This window comes from Chiloscyllium plagiosum, unplaced genomic scaffold, assembly GCF_037043375.1.
Source record: "Chiloscyllium plagiosum isolate Xiang-an unplaced genomic scaffold, Cpla_swu_hap1 HiC_scaffold_1, whole genome shotgun sequence".
Lineage (NCBI taxonomy): Eukaryota > Metazoa > Chordata > Chondrichthyes > Orectolobiformes > Hemiscylliidae > Chiloscyllium > Chiloscyllium plagiosum.
The window spans coordinates 1,223,741-1,239,061 of NW_028270139.1; the positions used below are offsets into that span (position 1 = coordinate 1,223,741).

The following is a 15,321-nucleotide window of genomic DNA, read 5'->3' on the forward strand; positions in this document are numbered from 1 at the left end:
AGACAGAACTATGCTTGCTGTTCTTTTTAAAGCCTTAAATCAATGGAAAGTGATTGAGGAGCCCTGATGTTTTGAGGTCTTGAGTTAAAGTAGGAAATTGGAGGCCTGTGGGGAGAGGATGAGGGGTGTCAGTGTATGAGGACTAAAAGCACTAATCAAGTTGTACATTTGTTTGCTGAGCTGGTAGATTTGTTCTCTGATGTTTTGTCACCATGCTAGGTAACATCATCAGTGAGCCTCCGGAGAGCGCTGGTGTTATGTCCCCCTTGCTATTTATGTCTTTTGGTCTGGTGTGGTGGGTGATATTGGTTCTTTTTCTGATAGGTTGGTAAATTGGGTCCAAATCTATATATTTGTTAATGGAGTTGCGGTTTGAATGCCAGGCCTCTAGGAATTCCCATGTGTGTCTTTGTTTAGCCTGTCCCACGATGGATGTATTGTCCCAGTCAAACTTGTCCCTCTTTCTGTGTGTATGGATAGTAGTGATAGTTGGTTGTGTCTTTTGGTGACTAGTTGGTGCTCGTGTACATGAGCACAGGAATTCTTAGAGACCTGGCATTCAAACTGGAACGCCATTAACAATCATTATCGATTTGGAACCTGTTTACCAACCTCAGAAAAAGAACTGGAAGTGATATCACCCACCACCACAGACCAAGACACTCAACAGCAACCAGGACACAAAAACAATGCTTCATTGGAGGCTCACTGATGATGTTACCTAGCATGGTGACGAAACGATAGAAACCTTTATCAGCTCAGCAGAGCAAATGTACAACCTGAGCTACAAATCTTCTCTAAAGGGACTAATGTTTAAGCAAGCGGTCAGAACAGTGCGCCCTCTAACCAGTCTGCCTTAGTGCATGGCAGCTCTGTGTCCACCTCCAGTCTGATTCTGAAGTGGCATAAGTGCCTCCATCCCCCTTCACTAGAATGAAGACCCTATCCTTTGAGGTACTTGTTCCAATGGTAGGTGCAGCAAGTGGGAAACTTCCTGAAATCCGTTAACCAATCCAGAAGCAAAAATTCAGATCCATGTTTCAGGCCATAGCTGAATATTGTGATTATTGATGAGGAATGCAGAGCATTCTTTATGTCACAGATTTTCTTAGCATAACTCAGCATCTAAAAATCTGCTAAGGTAGTATTTGGAATACATATTTAAAGACTGTGTGGAAAGTTTGAAGATATCAAATGGTCTGAACACGTTCTAGATTGAAGAGGGTTTACTGTATGCTTTTATCAAAGAATGAAATCACTTATTAATGTGTGCCTGACAACCACTGCTAATTACTGAAAAATACAGTGATATTGGAGAAGTTAACATATGTGCTTGTATGGATTATATTTAATTTTTTAAAACTTTTTTTTCCCCCTGTTTTCAGATTCTCTAGAACTGAAGTACAGAATTTCCTCTGGTGATCCAAATGGCTATTTTTCTATTGAATCTAAATCTGGTCTCATCAGAAGTAATAAGCAGTTAGATCATGAAGCCCAACCTTTTGTGATGCTTACTATTGAGTCTCAAACTAGCAGCTCTCCTGTCTACAGTTATGTACAGGTCAACATAACAATTATTGATGTCAATGATAATGCACCAGCTTTCCATCAAGAATCTGAAATTATTACTATTTCAAAAAATACCTTGCCAGGAACAGTCCTCTACATTGCTCATGCTGAAGATAAAGACAGTGGATTAAATGGAATAATCATGTACAGTCTACAGAATGACTATGAACAAACTTTTAGCATTGATTACGTACATGGAACACTTTATCTGAACAGGACTGTTTTCTCAAAGAAAAAACAATACAGTATACATATTCTAGCAAGTGACCATGGAGCCCAACCTCTGAGCACTGTGTTCATGTTATTAGTAAATGTTGACCATTTGGATGGTAATTTGACATTTGAAACATTAATTTATGAAGTTGAAGTCAGTGAGGCTGCGCCATTTAATATGAGAATTTTACAAGTTCATGCTCACATGCAGGATTCTAAGGTGGCCTCAGGCTTGGTTTACTCACTTCAGCAAAACTTGGATTCATTAACATTTGGCATCCATGCTGCTAGTGGCTGGATTTACATTCATAAAGCTCTGGACTATGAAAAGAAGCATAGCTATAGCTTTAAAGTGTTTGCCACAAATCCAAAGGAGCACTTAAAACAAAGTGCTATTGCATCTGTAATCGTTAATGTTATGGATGAAAATGATAATCCTCCTCTTTTCACACAAAATTTGTACTTTTTCACAATTGAAGAAAGCCCCATTCCTCAGGGTCTGGTTGGAAAAGTGCAAGCAACAGATCAGGATTCAGGAAAAAATTCTCACTTATCATTTATACTATTATCTGATGGAAAATTCTTCAGACTGAATTCAAAAACAGGTAAAAAGAATGATCAATAATGGAATTGTAACAAAGGGAATGCAATGAAAACAAGGGGAAATTCCTGCATGCCAATGGAAAATATATTGAATAAAATCTGAGAAAAACAACAAAAAAGGGAACAGATAAGTATTTTTCAGATTAAATTATTTTAAAATGGAACTGTTTAGTTGCCTAGAAAGAAGAAAAAGAGTATTTGAAAATTAAACAGAAAGGTGGGGTTAGACTTGCTTGTATGGATTTGATGAGTTAAATGGCTTGGCTTAATGTGGTAACAATGTATTCTGTGGGAACAAAAACCATTGACAACATTTAAAAAGATAAGGGGAGTACAGTGGCTCAGTGGTTAGCACTGCTGCCTCTCAGCACCAAGGACTGAGGTTCAACTTCACCCTCGGGTGACTGTGGAGTTTGCACATTCTTCCCCTGTCTGTATGAGTTTTATCCGAGTGCTCCAGTTTCCTCCCACAATCCAAAGATATACAGGTCAGGTAGATTGGTCGTGTTAAATTGCCCATAGTGCCCAGGGATGTGCAGGTTAGGTGAATTAGCCATGGGAAATATGGAGCTACAGGGATAGGATAGGGAGGTGGGTTTGAGTGGGATACTCTGTGGAGGGTTGATGGGGATGTGATGGGCCAAATAGCTTGCTTCCACACTCTGGAAAGGAGGAGCTAAACCTTGACGGTAGTTTGAGATGGCCAGCAAGAGCTTCTTTAAATATATAAAAAGGCGGGGGTCAAAGTTAACATATGCCTTTTTGTGAATTAGGCTGGGCAAGTAATAGAACAAAGAAAATTTACAGCCCAGGAACAGGGCCTTTGGCCCTCCAAGCCTGAGCAGATCCAAATGTACTGTCTAAACCTGTCGATCAATTCCTAAGCATCTATATCCCTTTGCTCCCCACCTACTCATGCATCTGTCCAGATGCATCTTAAATGAATCTACCTTGCCTGCCTCCATCACCTTTGCTGGCAACGCGTTCCAGACTCCCACCACCCTCTGTGTGAAGTACTTGCCGCATGTATCCCCCTTAAACCTTCCACCTCTTAACATTGAAAGCGTGACCTCTCATTATTGAATCCTTCACCCTGGGAAAGAGCTTGTCTCTATCCACCCTGTCTATTCCCTTCATGATTTTGTAAACCTAACCTACTCAACCTCTCTTCATAGCTAGCACCTTCCATACCAGGCAACATCCTCGTAAACCTTCTCTGCACCCTCTCCAAAGTTTAGAGTGTAGCTTTGCTCACTGAGCTGTAGGTTTGATATCCAGATGTTTCATTACCTGGCTAGGTAACATCATCAGTGGCGACCTCCAAGTGAAGCGAAGCTGTTGTCTCCTGCTTTCTATTTATATGTTTGTCCTGCATGGGATTCCTGGGGTTTGTGGTGATGTCATTTCCTGAACAGGAACCCCATCCAGGACAACCTGGGCTACAAACCTTCACAAACCTTGCCCTCTCCAAAGTATCCACATCCTTTTGGTAATGTGGCAGCCAGAACTGTACACAGTATTCTAAATGCAGCCGAACCAATGTCTTGTATAATTTTAACATGACTTGCCAGCTCTTATAGTCAATACCCCGTCCAATGAAGGCAAGCATACTATATGCCTTCTTGATCACTCTATTCACCTGTGCAGCAACCTTCAGGGTACAATGGACCTGTACTCCCAGATCTCTCTGCCCATCAACTTTTCCCAAGGCTCTTCTGTTCATTGTATAATTTGCTCTAGAATTAGTCTTGTCTAAATGCATCACCTCACATTTGTCTGGATTGAAATCCATCTGCCACTTTTCCGCCCAACTCTCCAGTCTATCTATGTCCTCCTGTATTCTTTGACAGTCCCTTATGCTTTCTGCTACTCCACCAATCTTCATGTCATCTGAAAACATGCTGATCATACCAACAGTGCCCTCTTCCAGATCATTTATGTGTATTACAAACAACAGTGGCCCCAACACTGATCCCTATGGAACACCACTGGTCACCTTTCTCCATTTCGAGAAATTCCCTTCAACTACTACTCTGTCTCCTGTTGCTCAACCAGTTCTTTATCTACCTAGCTAGAACACCCTGCACACCATGTGACTTCACCTTCTCCATTAGTCCAGTATGGGGAACCTTATAAAATGCCTTACTAAAGTCCATGTATATGACATCAACAGTCTTTCCTTCATCTATCAACTTGGTCACTTCCTCAAAGAAATCTATTAAGTTGGTAAGGCACGATCTCCCCTGCGCAAAACCATGTTGCCTATCAATGATAAGCCCATTCTTTTCTAAATATAAATAGATCCTATCCCTCAGTATCCTCTCCAGCAACTTTCCCACTACCGCCGTCAGGCTCACTGGTCTGTAATTACCCGGGCTATCCCTACTACCCTTCTTGTACAGGGGGACAACATGAGCAACCTTCCAGTCCTCCGGCACCTCACTTGCATTTAAGGATACCACAAAGATATCTGTCAGGGCCCCAGCTATTTCCTTTCTCGTCTCCCAGTAATCTTGGGAAGGATTGGCAGAGGAGTTGAATAAATTGTTTGCATCAGTGAAATACTAATACAAAATTAATAAATAATTAAAGAGCAAAGGAGGAGACGGAAATAAATACAATACCTATCACGAGAGAAAAGTAATGCAAGAGAAACTAATGACGCTAAAGACCAAAAGGTCACCTGAACCTAATGGTTTGCATCCTAGAATATGAAAATCAGTACCTGTAGACATAGTGGATGTACTAGTGGTAATCTTCCAAGAGTCCTTAGATTATGCAAAAGTTCCAGAGGATTGGAAAACTCCCAATTTAACATCTTAATTTAAACAAGGAAAGGAAATGAAAAATCAGGTAACTATTATTAGTTAGCTTAACATGTTATTGCAAAAATGTTAGTATCTGTAATTCAGCTATAAAGAATGTAATAGCAGGTTATTTAGGAGTACATAATACGATCAAGCAGAATCAATATGGTTTCTCAAAGAGAAATCATACTTGACAAACATATTTGAATTATTTGAGGAGGTAACCAGTAGGATAGATAAAGGAGAAGCAGTGGATGTAAAATATTTGGATTTTCAGGCTTAATAAAGCACCACACATTAAGTTACTTAATGAAGCCTGTGGTGTTTAGGGTGGTAAATTTGCACAGATAGGGGATCAACTAACTAATAGAAAATAAAGTGATGGGATAAAGGGGACCTTTTGAAGATGGCAACCTGTAAGGAGTGAAATCGTGTTCAGTGCTGGGGCCACAATTCTCTCCAGTTCTGATGAGTCACTAAACCCAAAACATTAACTCTGCTTTCACCCCATGAATGCTACCAGACCTGCTGAGTTTTGCTGGCAATTTCTGTCTTTGTTTCAGATCTTCAGCATCCGCAGTTCTTTGTTTTATTAACAATTGCAGAAAGCTACAGTACAGATGGATTTCTGAGTGCTCATGCTAAAATCACATATAGCTAACATACAAGTTTAACACAAAATAAGGAAGGCAAATGGCATGCTGGCTTTTATTTAAAAGCAGTTGGAGTATAAATACAGACGTGAGATATTTGCCTTCATTAACTGAGGCAGAGTATACAAGAGCAAACAGGTTATGCTGGAATTATATAAAATGCTGCATAGCTAAACTAGAAAGAGACTCCCCAAAAAAACACAAACATATTAGAATTTGACATTCCTTAGAAATCAAAGTTTGTGCGAAGATTTGTAGCTCGGGTGCTCATTGTTGTGGTTCTGTTCGCCGAGCTGGAAGTTTTTGTTGCAAACGTTTCTTCCCCTGGCTAGGCGACATCATCAGTGCTTGGGAGCCTCCTGCGAAGCGCTTCTTTGATGTTTCCTCCGGTGTTTATTGTGGTCTGTCCCTGCCGCTTCCGGTTGTCAGTTTCAGCTGTCCGCTGTATTGGTTGGTATATTGGGTTCAGGTCGATGTGTTTGTTGATGGAGTTTGTGGATGAATGCCATGCCTTTAGGAATTCCCTGGCTGTTCTCTGTCTGGCTTGCCCTATGATAGTAGTGTTGTCCCAGTCGAATTCGACAGCGGACAGCTGAAACTGACAACCGGAAGCGGCAGGGACAGACCACTATAAACACCGGAGAAAACATCAAAGAAGTGCTTCGCAGGAGGCTCCCAAGCACTGATGATGTCGCCTAGCTAGGGGACGAAACGTTTGCAACAAAAACTTCCAGCTCGGCGAACAGAACCACAATATTCCTTATAAATATCCCCACTAAGCCTTGACAGCAGCTGCACCAGGCTTTAGTGTGTCCCTGAGCGCGTAGTCCTGGACCTTAGAATGTGACAGTCTGCAACACTCAGTTGAAGTTAACTCTTTGCATTGGAAGACTAACAAACTTAGGGCAGACCACAAAATATCTTTCACCATATTGATGGTCTTCCAGACACAGTCAAAATTGTCTTGGTTTGCGTCCCAGTGAATAGACCATAGAGTACAGAGTCTTGTGTCACAGAGCTGTTCGGGACGAATCTGTCTCCAAACCTTTATAAAGACGCACTTCAAAGGAGATGTAAATATTCTTCTTCTTCCCCACAGTTGCTTCGGGGGCAATGGCAATAGCTAAGCAAGTCCAAGCATGCATAAGCGATCTGATAAGTAGTGTCTTTCTCACCACCAGTCAAGTCTTGGCTGTTTGTAGAAAAGTTATATGATGAGACATTTTGTCAAATGACTTTGACGATCTGCTCAGGTAACCATGTGACAGGATCAACCCTCTCCTTTTCCTGCAAGGTCTTGAGGACATTCTGTACTGTCCACTGCCTGACAGACTTGTAGCCAAAGGTGTTTTCCTTTGCACATTTTTCCATGAGACACAGGTATATGGAATACTGCAACTATGGAATAGAGCGTTCCATGGCAATGAGACCAGACTCATCCTTTGTAAAATCAAGGACAGATAGGACTTCATTACTTAGTGACACTTGGTGTTTGCATAATGAGGGTCTACGTGTCGTTCCGTTTCCCTCTCCCGTTATCGGTCGAATCAAACACTCAGAGACACAGTATGGTTCTACCTTCACCTTTATTTCGGGCCCTGGAGGGAGAGACAACAATCACCCATGTGCACAGAAATATGAGTTCTTGGTCTTCTCTCGAACTGCAGATTCTTAAGGAATTATGTAGTCAGTTACAAGGAGCAGCATCCAAATAAGGCAACATCTATGTTGATTAGGTGACCATTTCAATCAGCGAGCATCAACAATAAAGATTAAACCATCTGGCATTACACAATGGATGCTTTTCACCTTGTTAACCCACAACCCTTGTCTTCAGCACCTCATTGTTTACTGCAAGTTCTTGTCTGGACAAAGTCATGCTAGCTGAGCCTTTGTCAAGCAACCCTAAACTTAACTCTTTCCAAACCTGCTCATACCTAATACACTTTCTCATACGCATAGCTTGATGCAGCCAATCACAAATATACGTCAGAATAAGGACATCCTATCCAGAGCTTTCTATATGATGTGCTACCTTGGCACAGGCACAGGGAATAGACCAGATCTGTACCACATATGATAGTGCTGATAATACCTCCCATCTGATGACCAGGTGTTTAACCCACAACAGAGTAGGAGTAGTGCTCCCTCAGTTTCTGCCTCACCTTGGTAATAGATTCCCAGGTTTTGACGCATGCCTTCCGAAACCATATTCCTTCCACCTTCAGAAAATCTGACCTGATGGTGAAGGGCATAAATGATTAGTCAGCCTCATTCTTAAATAGCATGATGTTGCCTTGATTTACCTTGGCTTATAAGGCCAGTCAAATTGATTGCAGATGCTCATGAGTTTGCACACTGACAGCGGATCTGAGGAGAAAAAGGGCAGTGCTGTCCATGAACAGCAAATCTTTGACCTGTGGGCCTCTACTGCCTGGAAGAATCACCCTTCTGATGCTCACATCCTTTCTCATGGACTCACCAAAAGATTCTATTTAACATACAAACAAGGCTGGAGAGAGTGGCCAACCCTACCTGACTCCAGATATGATCAGGAAATTTTCTGATTACCACCTATTGATTGAGACTGCATTACTGATGTTGGTGTAGAGCAGTCAGAATCAATTGCAGATTCCCTCCCCAAACACCGTTTTCGAGAGTATGTCCCTCATGTAGGTGGGCACTATCCTGTCAAAAGCCTTCTCCTGGTCCATACCAATGAAGCAGATGTCTGCCCCTGCCTGTCGTGCACATAGGCGATCATATCTCAGAGAGTAAGAACCTCTCAGAGATCTTCTTGCTTGGTACATTGCAGGTTTGGCTGTGGTTAATTACTGATCCCAGAGCAGACCTGATCCGGTTGACAATGACCTTAGGCAAGATTTTGTAATCAACATTCAACGATGAGAAAGGTCACCAATTTCTAATCTCACTCTGCCTGCTTGTAGTTGAGGGTGATGATACCCTTCCTCATGGATTTGCATATGCACTCTGCCAGAAGCATACTGTCATACATCTCCAGCAGGTGCTGGCTAATCAACTATGCCTCTGTGACTGTAATTCCCACAAAGCTGAATACAGCTCAGCGATAAGCCATCACTTCCAGGAGTTTATTCTTCTCAAAGGACGAGAGGGCCTTGATCAGCACATGGTTGCTCCAACCTCTCCTATGTTCTGTTGTCTAAGATCTCCTTGATAGAGGACAGGCACAACTGGGAGGGCATGTTATCTGTGAGTTTCATGTCATACGGTCTATTCTAAAAGGATTTGCTGATCCTCAAAATATCAGACTGAGATGATGTTGGAGGTTTCCCAAGAAGATGTCAAAAGTGCACCCAGAGTTGTGTATACTAGGATATCACTACAAGTTTATATTCAGGAATCCTATCTAAGACTATGATCTTGATCTCCTAATGCAATTCATTTTCCTGTTTGGGTAGGACCAAGAGCTATCTTATTCATTTTGGCTGCTGATCACCAAAGTCTCATAGTCATACAGCACGGAAACAGACCCTTTGGTCCCATTCGTCCACGTTAACTAGGTATCCTAAATTGAGTTAGTCCATTTGCCCCCATTTGACCCATATCCCTCTAAACCTTTCTATTCATGTGCCTGTACAAATGTCTTTTAAATGTTCGCCATGTCTTGTTGTTGAACTGGGTTGGACAAAGTTAAAAATCACACAACACCAGGTTATAGTCCAGCAAGTTTATTTGGAAGTACAAGCTTTCAGAGCGCTGCTCCTTCATTAGGTGGTTGTAGTGGCGCTCTGAAAACTAGTGCTTCCAAATAAACCTGTTGGACTATAGCCTGATGTTGTGTGATTTTTAACTTTTAAATGTTGTGATTGTACCCAATTCTGCCATTATCTCTGGCAGCTCATTCCATACAGGCACCACCCTCTGTGTGAAAATGTTGCCCCTCAGGTCCTATTTAAATCTTTCTCCTCTCATCTTAAACATATGCCCTCTAGTTTTGGACACCCCGACCCTTGGAAAAAGGTGTTTACTATTTATCTCATGATTTTGTAAACCTCTGTAAGATCATCCCTCATCCTCCAATGCTCCAGGGAACAAAGTTCCATCTTATCCAGACTCTCCTAACTCAAACACTCCAGTCCTGCTAAATTTTCCTTTTTCACCTTCTGGAAGAAAGAAAAACAAGAGCACATCTGATCCTGCTCACGGAGCAGACCATGGGCTGGAAAATTATCTTGAAGGTCTTTGAGGCAAACAGTGAGACTTGCTGGCTGTTAACTTCCTGGATATCCTCCTTGAAAACAATCCCTATTATCTGAGTGGGAGTAGATTCTGCATGCTTTACTGGCATTTGGACAATTTTGCCCATCTCTGTCTTGCTATCTCTACACCTTTGAAGTTAAATAAGCTCATGTTGTTCCCATTGATTGTTTCCCAACAGTCCACTGGAGACTCAAAGAGGTGTTTCATGGGTCCAACCTGTGTAATCTCTTTCAAGTTCCTCAATGTAATGGGATCAACAGTTTCACATCCAGCTTCCACATTCCCTTTCCAGCCTGCCGGCCATTCAATGGGTGAATTCAACAGCAGGCAGTGGTCAGAAAAGAACATCAGCTCGACGTTGGTGGATCTGACTGAGAATGCTTGAGACATAAACAGGAAATCCTTGTGCAGATGGACCGATGTGACCATGACCAGGCGTATCTAGATATTGCCGACTACCTGTCTTGGTTTTCCTCTTTGATATGCTCTGTGCTGCTGGTACTGCTTGTCTCTATGTTTCATCTTGCCTATTCTTCTAGTGCTGCTGACTGTCCGGGAATCATTTTCTCACCCGCCCCCTAGGTGTCACTGACTGCCTGTCACATGATCCTCTTCTTGCCCACTCTTCTCGTTCTGAGGTCTGCCTTTTTAGATTCCTTCCCTTGCCCAGCCCCAATTTTGCTTCCTGTAATTGGAGGCTTGCTGGTGGTTTGGATAGGATCTTCTCCAGGGCCATGTTCTGGCCAGAGGGCACCTGTTGGACAACCCTGTGGTATAAATGAAAAGTTCAGTGAGCAGAGTAACCTTGGTGAACCCTGTACTCAAATCCTTAAAGGTAGTGGAGAAAATTGTTAAAATAGTTTAAAAAAACCAGCTATGGGCCATGTAGGATTATAACTACAGGCATAAAATTTAAAAGCAAAGAGATCATTCAAAGACTTTCACTGCATTTTAGATAAAGTTTTAATATTTTATAAAGAGGAAGGAGGAAATTTATCAGGTTGTTTCTGAGGACCAGGGAATTCAGTTGTTCAAAAGTTGGACACATTAAGGCTGCTTTTTATTTGTTCACGAGATATGAGTGTTGCTGGCTAGGCCAGCATTTATTGCCCATTTCCAGTTGTCCTGAAAAATGTGGTGGTGAACTGCCATCTTAAATTGTTGCAATTCTTTGCGGTATAGGTGCACCCATAGTGGTGTAAGGAAATGAATTCCAAGATTTTACTTCAGCCACAGTGAATGATGGAGTGTGGCTGGAAAGCAACATAAAGGTGGTGACGCTCCCATGCATCTTTTGCCCTTTAACCTTCTAGGAAGTAGATGTGGATTTGAATGGTACTATTAAAGGAGCCTTGGTGAGTTATTACAGCCTTCTTGTAGGTGGTACACACTGCTGTCAGTGTGCATTGGTGGTGAAGGGAGTGAATGTTAAAGCTAGTGGGTGGGTTGCCAATCAAGCAACATGCTTTGTCCTGGATGGTGTCAAGCCTTTTGAGTAATATTGGAGATGCACTCATCCAAGTAAGTAGGAAATATCCCATCACACTCCTGACCAGATGGAATATCCCCTCTTCTGACCTTATGTTGGAGGAAGTCCATTGGTGAAGCAGCTGAAGATGGCTGTGTCTAGGACATGACCTTGAGGATGTACTGGGGTGAAGATTATTGACCTCCAAGAAACACAGTCATTTTCTTGGATAAGGAAACCTTAAGAGTCATAGAGCTGTTTGGCATGGAAAGAGACCCTTCAGTCCAAGTCATCCATGCTGACCAGATATTTAAAATTAATCTGGTTCCATTTGCCAGCATTTGGCCCATGTCCCTCTAAACTCTTCCTATTCATATACCCATCCAGATGCCTTTTAAATGTTGTAATTACACCAGCCTCCACCACTTTCTCTGGCAGCTCATTCCATACATGCACCACCCTCTGCGTGAAAACGTTGCCTCTTAGATCCCTTTTAAATCTTTCCCCTCTCACCTTAAATCTATGCCCACTAGCTTTGGACTCTGCTACCTTGGGGAAAAGACATTGGCTTTTCACCCTTCACATGCCCCTCATGATTTTATTCTATAAGGTCACTCCTCAGCCCTCCAACGCTCCAGGGAAGTAACCCCAGTCTATTCAGCCTCGCCCTATAGCTTCAACCCTAGCAAAATCCTTGTAAGTCTTTTCTGAACCCTTTCAAGTTTCAGAACAACCTTCGTATAGCAGGGCGACCAGAATTGTATGTAGAAGTGGCCTAACTAATGTCCCATGCAGCTGCAATATTAACCTCCCAACTCCTTTTCTCAATGCACTGATCAATAAAAGCAAGCATACCAAATTCCTTCTTCACTATCCTGTCTACCTGCGACTCTACTTTCAAGGAACAATAAACCTGCACTCCAAGGCCTTTTTGTTCAACAACACTCCCCAGAACCTTACCATTAAATGTGTAATTCCTGCCCTGATTTGCCGTTCCAAAATGCAGCACCTCAAATTTATCTAAATGAAATTCAGTCTGCCACTCCTCAGCCCACCAGCCTATCTGATCAAGATTCCATTGTATTCTAAGGTGGGTGACGTGAAATGTTTTCAAATGATGAGTGATTTTGATAGAATGGATAGAAAAAAAAGTATTCCTTCTGGTAAGTGTAGAGATAATCAGAAATAGAATTAAAACTATTTATAAAAGATACCGATACAAGATAAGGGATGAGAAATATCTGCCATTTCTAGAGATTGGAAGACCATTCAAAGACCAGAGAAAAGAAGCCCTTAAAAAGTGAGGCTGGAGTGGTCTGGACAATGAGACTTTGGGGAATGAGAGAGAAGAAGCAACTAGCTATACTGTTAACACATTTCAGAGAGAAGCAAAGAATGCAGATTAAACAACTACTCTATCAATAATTTTTGGTACACAAGGCTGAAGAAGAGACAGTGAAAGGAAGACAATCTATCAGCCTCCTCTCAGGTTTATAAACATGACTGAGTGGGATTTCTCTGGAAATGATTAATTTACCAGTCTGTTAGTTATGGAGATTATGAGGAGACTGTGTGTGGAGAAGATTCTCTTTTACTCAGTCTCAGTCTTGCTAGTTGCAGTGTTGTCCAGGCCTGATGGGACATTTCCACTGCCTGTACTGCCTCTCCACATTTCCCTGCCACTTGACAATCATCCCTGTTGACACCCAAGCGATCTGTGATGAGAGGACTAGCACATATGGTGGCTCTTTCTGGCCTTGTCCTTGGTCATCTTCATTGGTAGGTTGCTGCAATCTGTGGAGGACCATCCATAAACTGTAGGCTGCCTTTTGCCACTTCAGCCTCAAGACCAAGGTAAAGTTTCAATGCATTGACTCCTCAATAACTTCTTTAAAATTGTGTATTTCATTTACTGGATTTTTAATGTTGCTGGGCAATTTCCTATGTGTCCATTTGTAATTTGTTCATGCAATGTGGACTATTGCTGGCAAGGTCTACATTTATTGTCTATCTCTAATTACTCAGAGGGCCGTTAAGTGTCAGCCACATTGCTGTGGTTCTGCAATTAATATAGGCCTGAACAGGTAAACACAGCAGTTTTCCTTCCATTAAAGACAAGTTTTTATGACAATTGGTGATGGTTACCTATTCACCATTTAGACTACCTTTTTACTGAATTCAAATTTCATCATCTGCCACGATGGGATTCAAAGATATTCTCAGAAGATTAATTTGGGGTTGTGGATTACTAATCCAATTACATTGCTAGTAAACCATGCCTCCTCATCTGTTTCACTGCCCCATTATTTCCCCTGTCACTTCCTTTCCTTCAACCCCATCTCCTTCCCCCTCCCTTTCCCCCTCACTATGGGCCATATCCTTCTCAACACACTCTTATTTCCCCAGTCTGTTCGCTCTCTTCTTTCTCCTCATCCTCTGTTCATCACCACCATTTCCAACCCCTTTCCTGTCTACTTCTCTGTCTGGTATCATTGATACTTAGGCAAGGTTTGTGTTCTGTTTCTTTATAATAAGGTGTACATAAGTCAGCATTCTGGCCAGATAAAAGTGGCTTTTAGATTTAGAATTCAAAAATAAGCCTAACTACTTTTGTAATTTCACCCATTTGAAGTGGCCCAGAATATTTTGATATAACCACAGATCATGAGGAGGATTATGATTTTCTGATGTCTCATGCTTCAGTATTGTTGTCACTTTGCATTATAATATATGTTTAACTCCCTGTCACAAGTTTTCATTCTTTTTCTCTTTGGTCATTTTCAACTGCTGGACATGAGCTTAGAGTACCTTAGCTAAAAAGGTGTTGATGGCTTACTCTTGAATTAATTTTATGGGAATACAGCAGGCACTTGAGTTGAAGAGTTTACGGGGTTATGGGCAAAAAAAAACACACGTGCACTTTCAAAGAGGGTGTACAGGCATGACAGGTCAAGTAGCTTTATTCTGTTCTTTGATTCCATGTTATCCCGAGACTGATCTTAGCACCAGATGCCTGCCTTCAGAATATGAATGGTATACTGTATAATGCCTCGGTGGTAGAATAGTCCAAAGTAGTACTTACTGGGAGACTGCACAGGAAGGTAGCCTTGATTACCTGGAATCCATCCATCCTTACTGCCTGCTTAAATTGAAAGCATTATGACAGCTAACAGAAAAGCAAACATTTATTTTTATGATTTAGTGCTTCTGGTACTAACTAGGGGAAAGAAATCTTTTCTGTTAGTAGAATATATGCAATTAATCAAGGGACCATGCACTGCAATGTAAGTGGAACCTTTTGATTCTTTGTGCTTTGGAAAAATCCTACAATTAGTAATTTAAGCTACAGTTAATTTCTCAAAACAAAATTGTAAAGCTTGCTTGCTGTAGCAGACAATACATCCCTGAATTGCTTGTCTAATGTTCCCGATGTCACCTGACGAGCATGATGGAAGTTGTCAGAGCCATTTATGGTATCAAGAGTATACCAACTTAAGCTTGAGGTCAGGAGTTAATTGTTTCAATTTAACCTGTCAATTTAACCAGTCAAACATATAAACAAACTTTAGAAGGGGGCCAGTTTCCAAATATGCCAACTTGTCGTAATTCATTGATTTACCGTGTGGAGGTTACATCTTATCAGGAACAACACTTTCTGAATAACTCTCATTACACCCAACTATATTTGGGCAAATGCCAGAAAGAAATGTCACTGGGGACAGGGTCCTGGGAGAATGATATTTGTTCACTCGCTTTCCTACATTAC

At 41.6% G+C, this 15,321-nt stretch overlaps 1 protein-coding gene across 1 annotated transcript in view; it reads left to right on the forward strand.

The window, feature by feature from the left end:
* dchs2 (dachsous cadherin-related 2) overlaps window positions 1-15,321 on the forward strand; it is a 142,447-nt gene that overhangs the window by 29,178 nt on the left and 97,948 nt on the right. Inside the window, exon 5 of the mRNA XM_043700192.2 lies at window positions 1,386-2,387. Within this exon, the coding sequence (XP_043556127.2) occupies window positions 1,386-2,387 (1,002 nt within the window). The remainder of the gene's footprint in view (window positions 1-1,385; window positions 2,388-15,321) is intronic.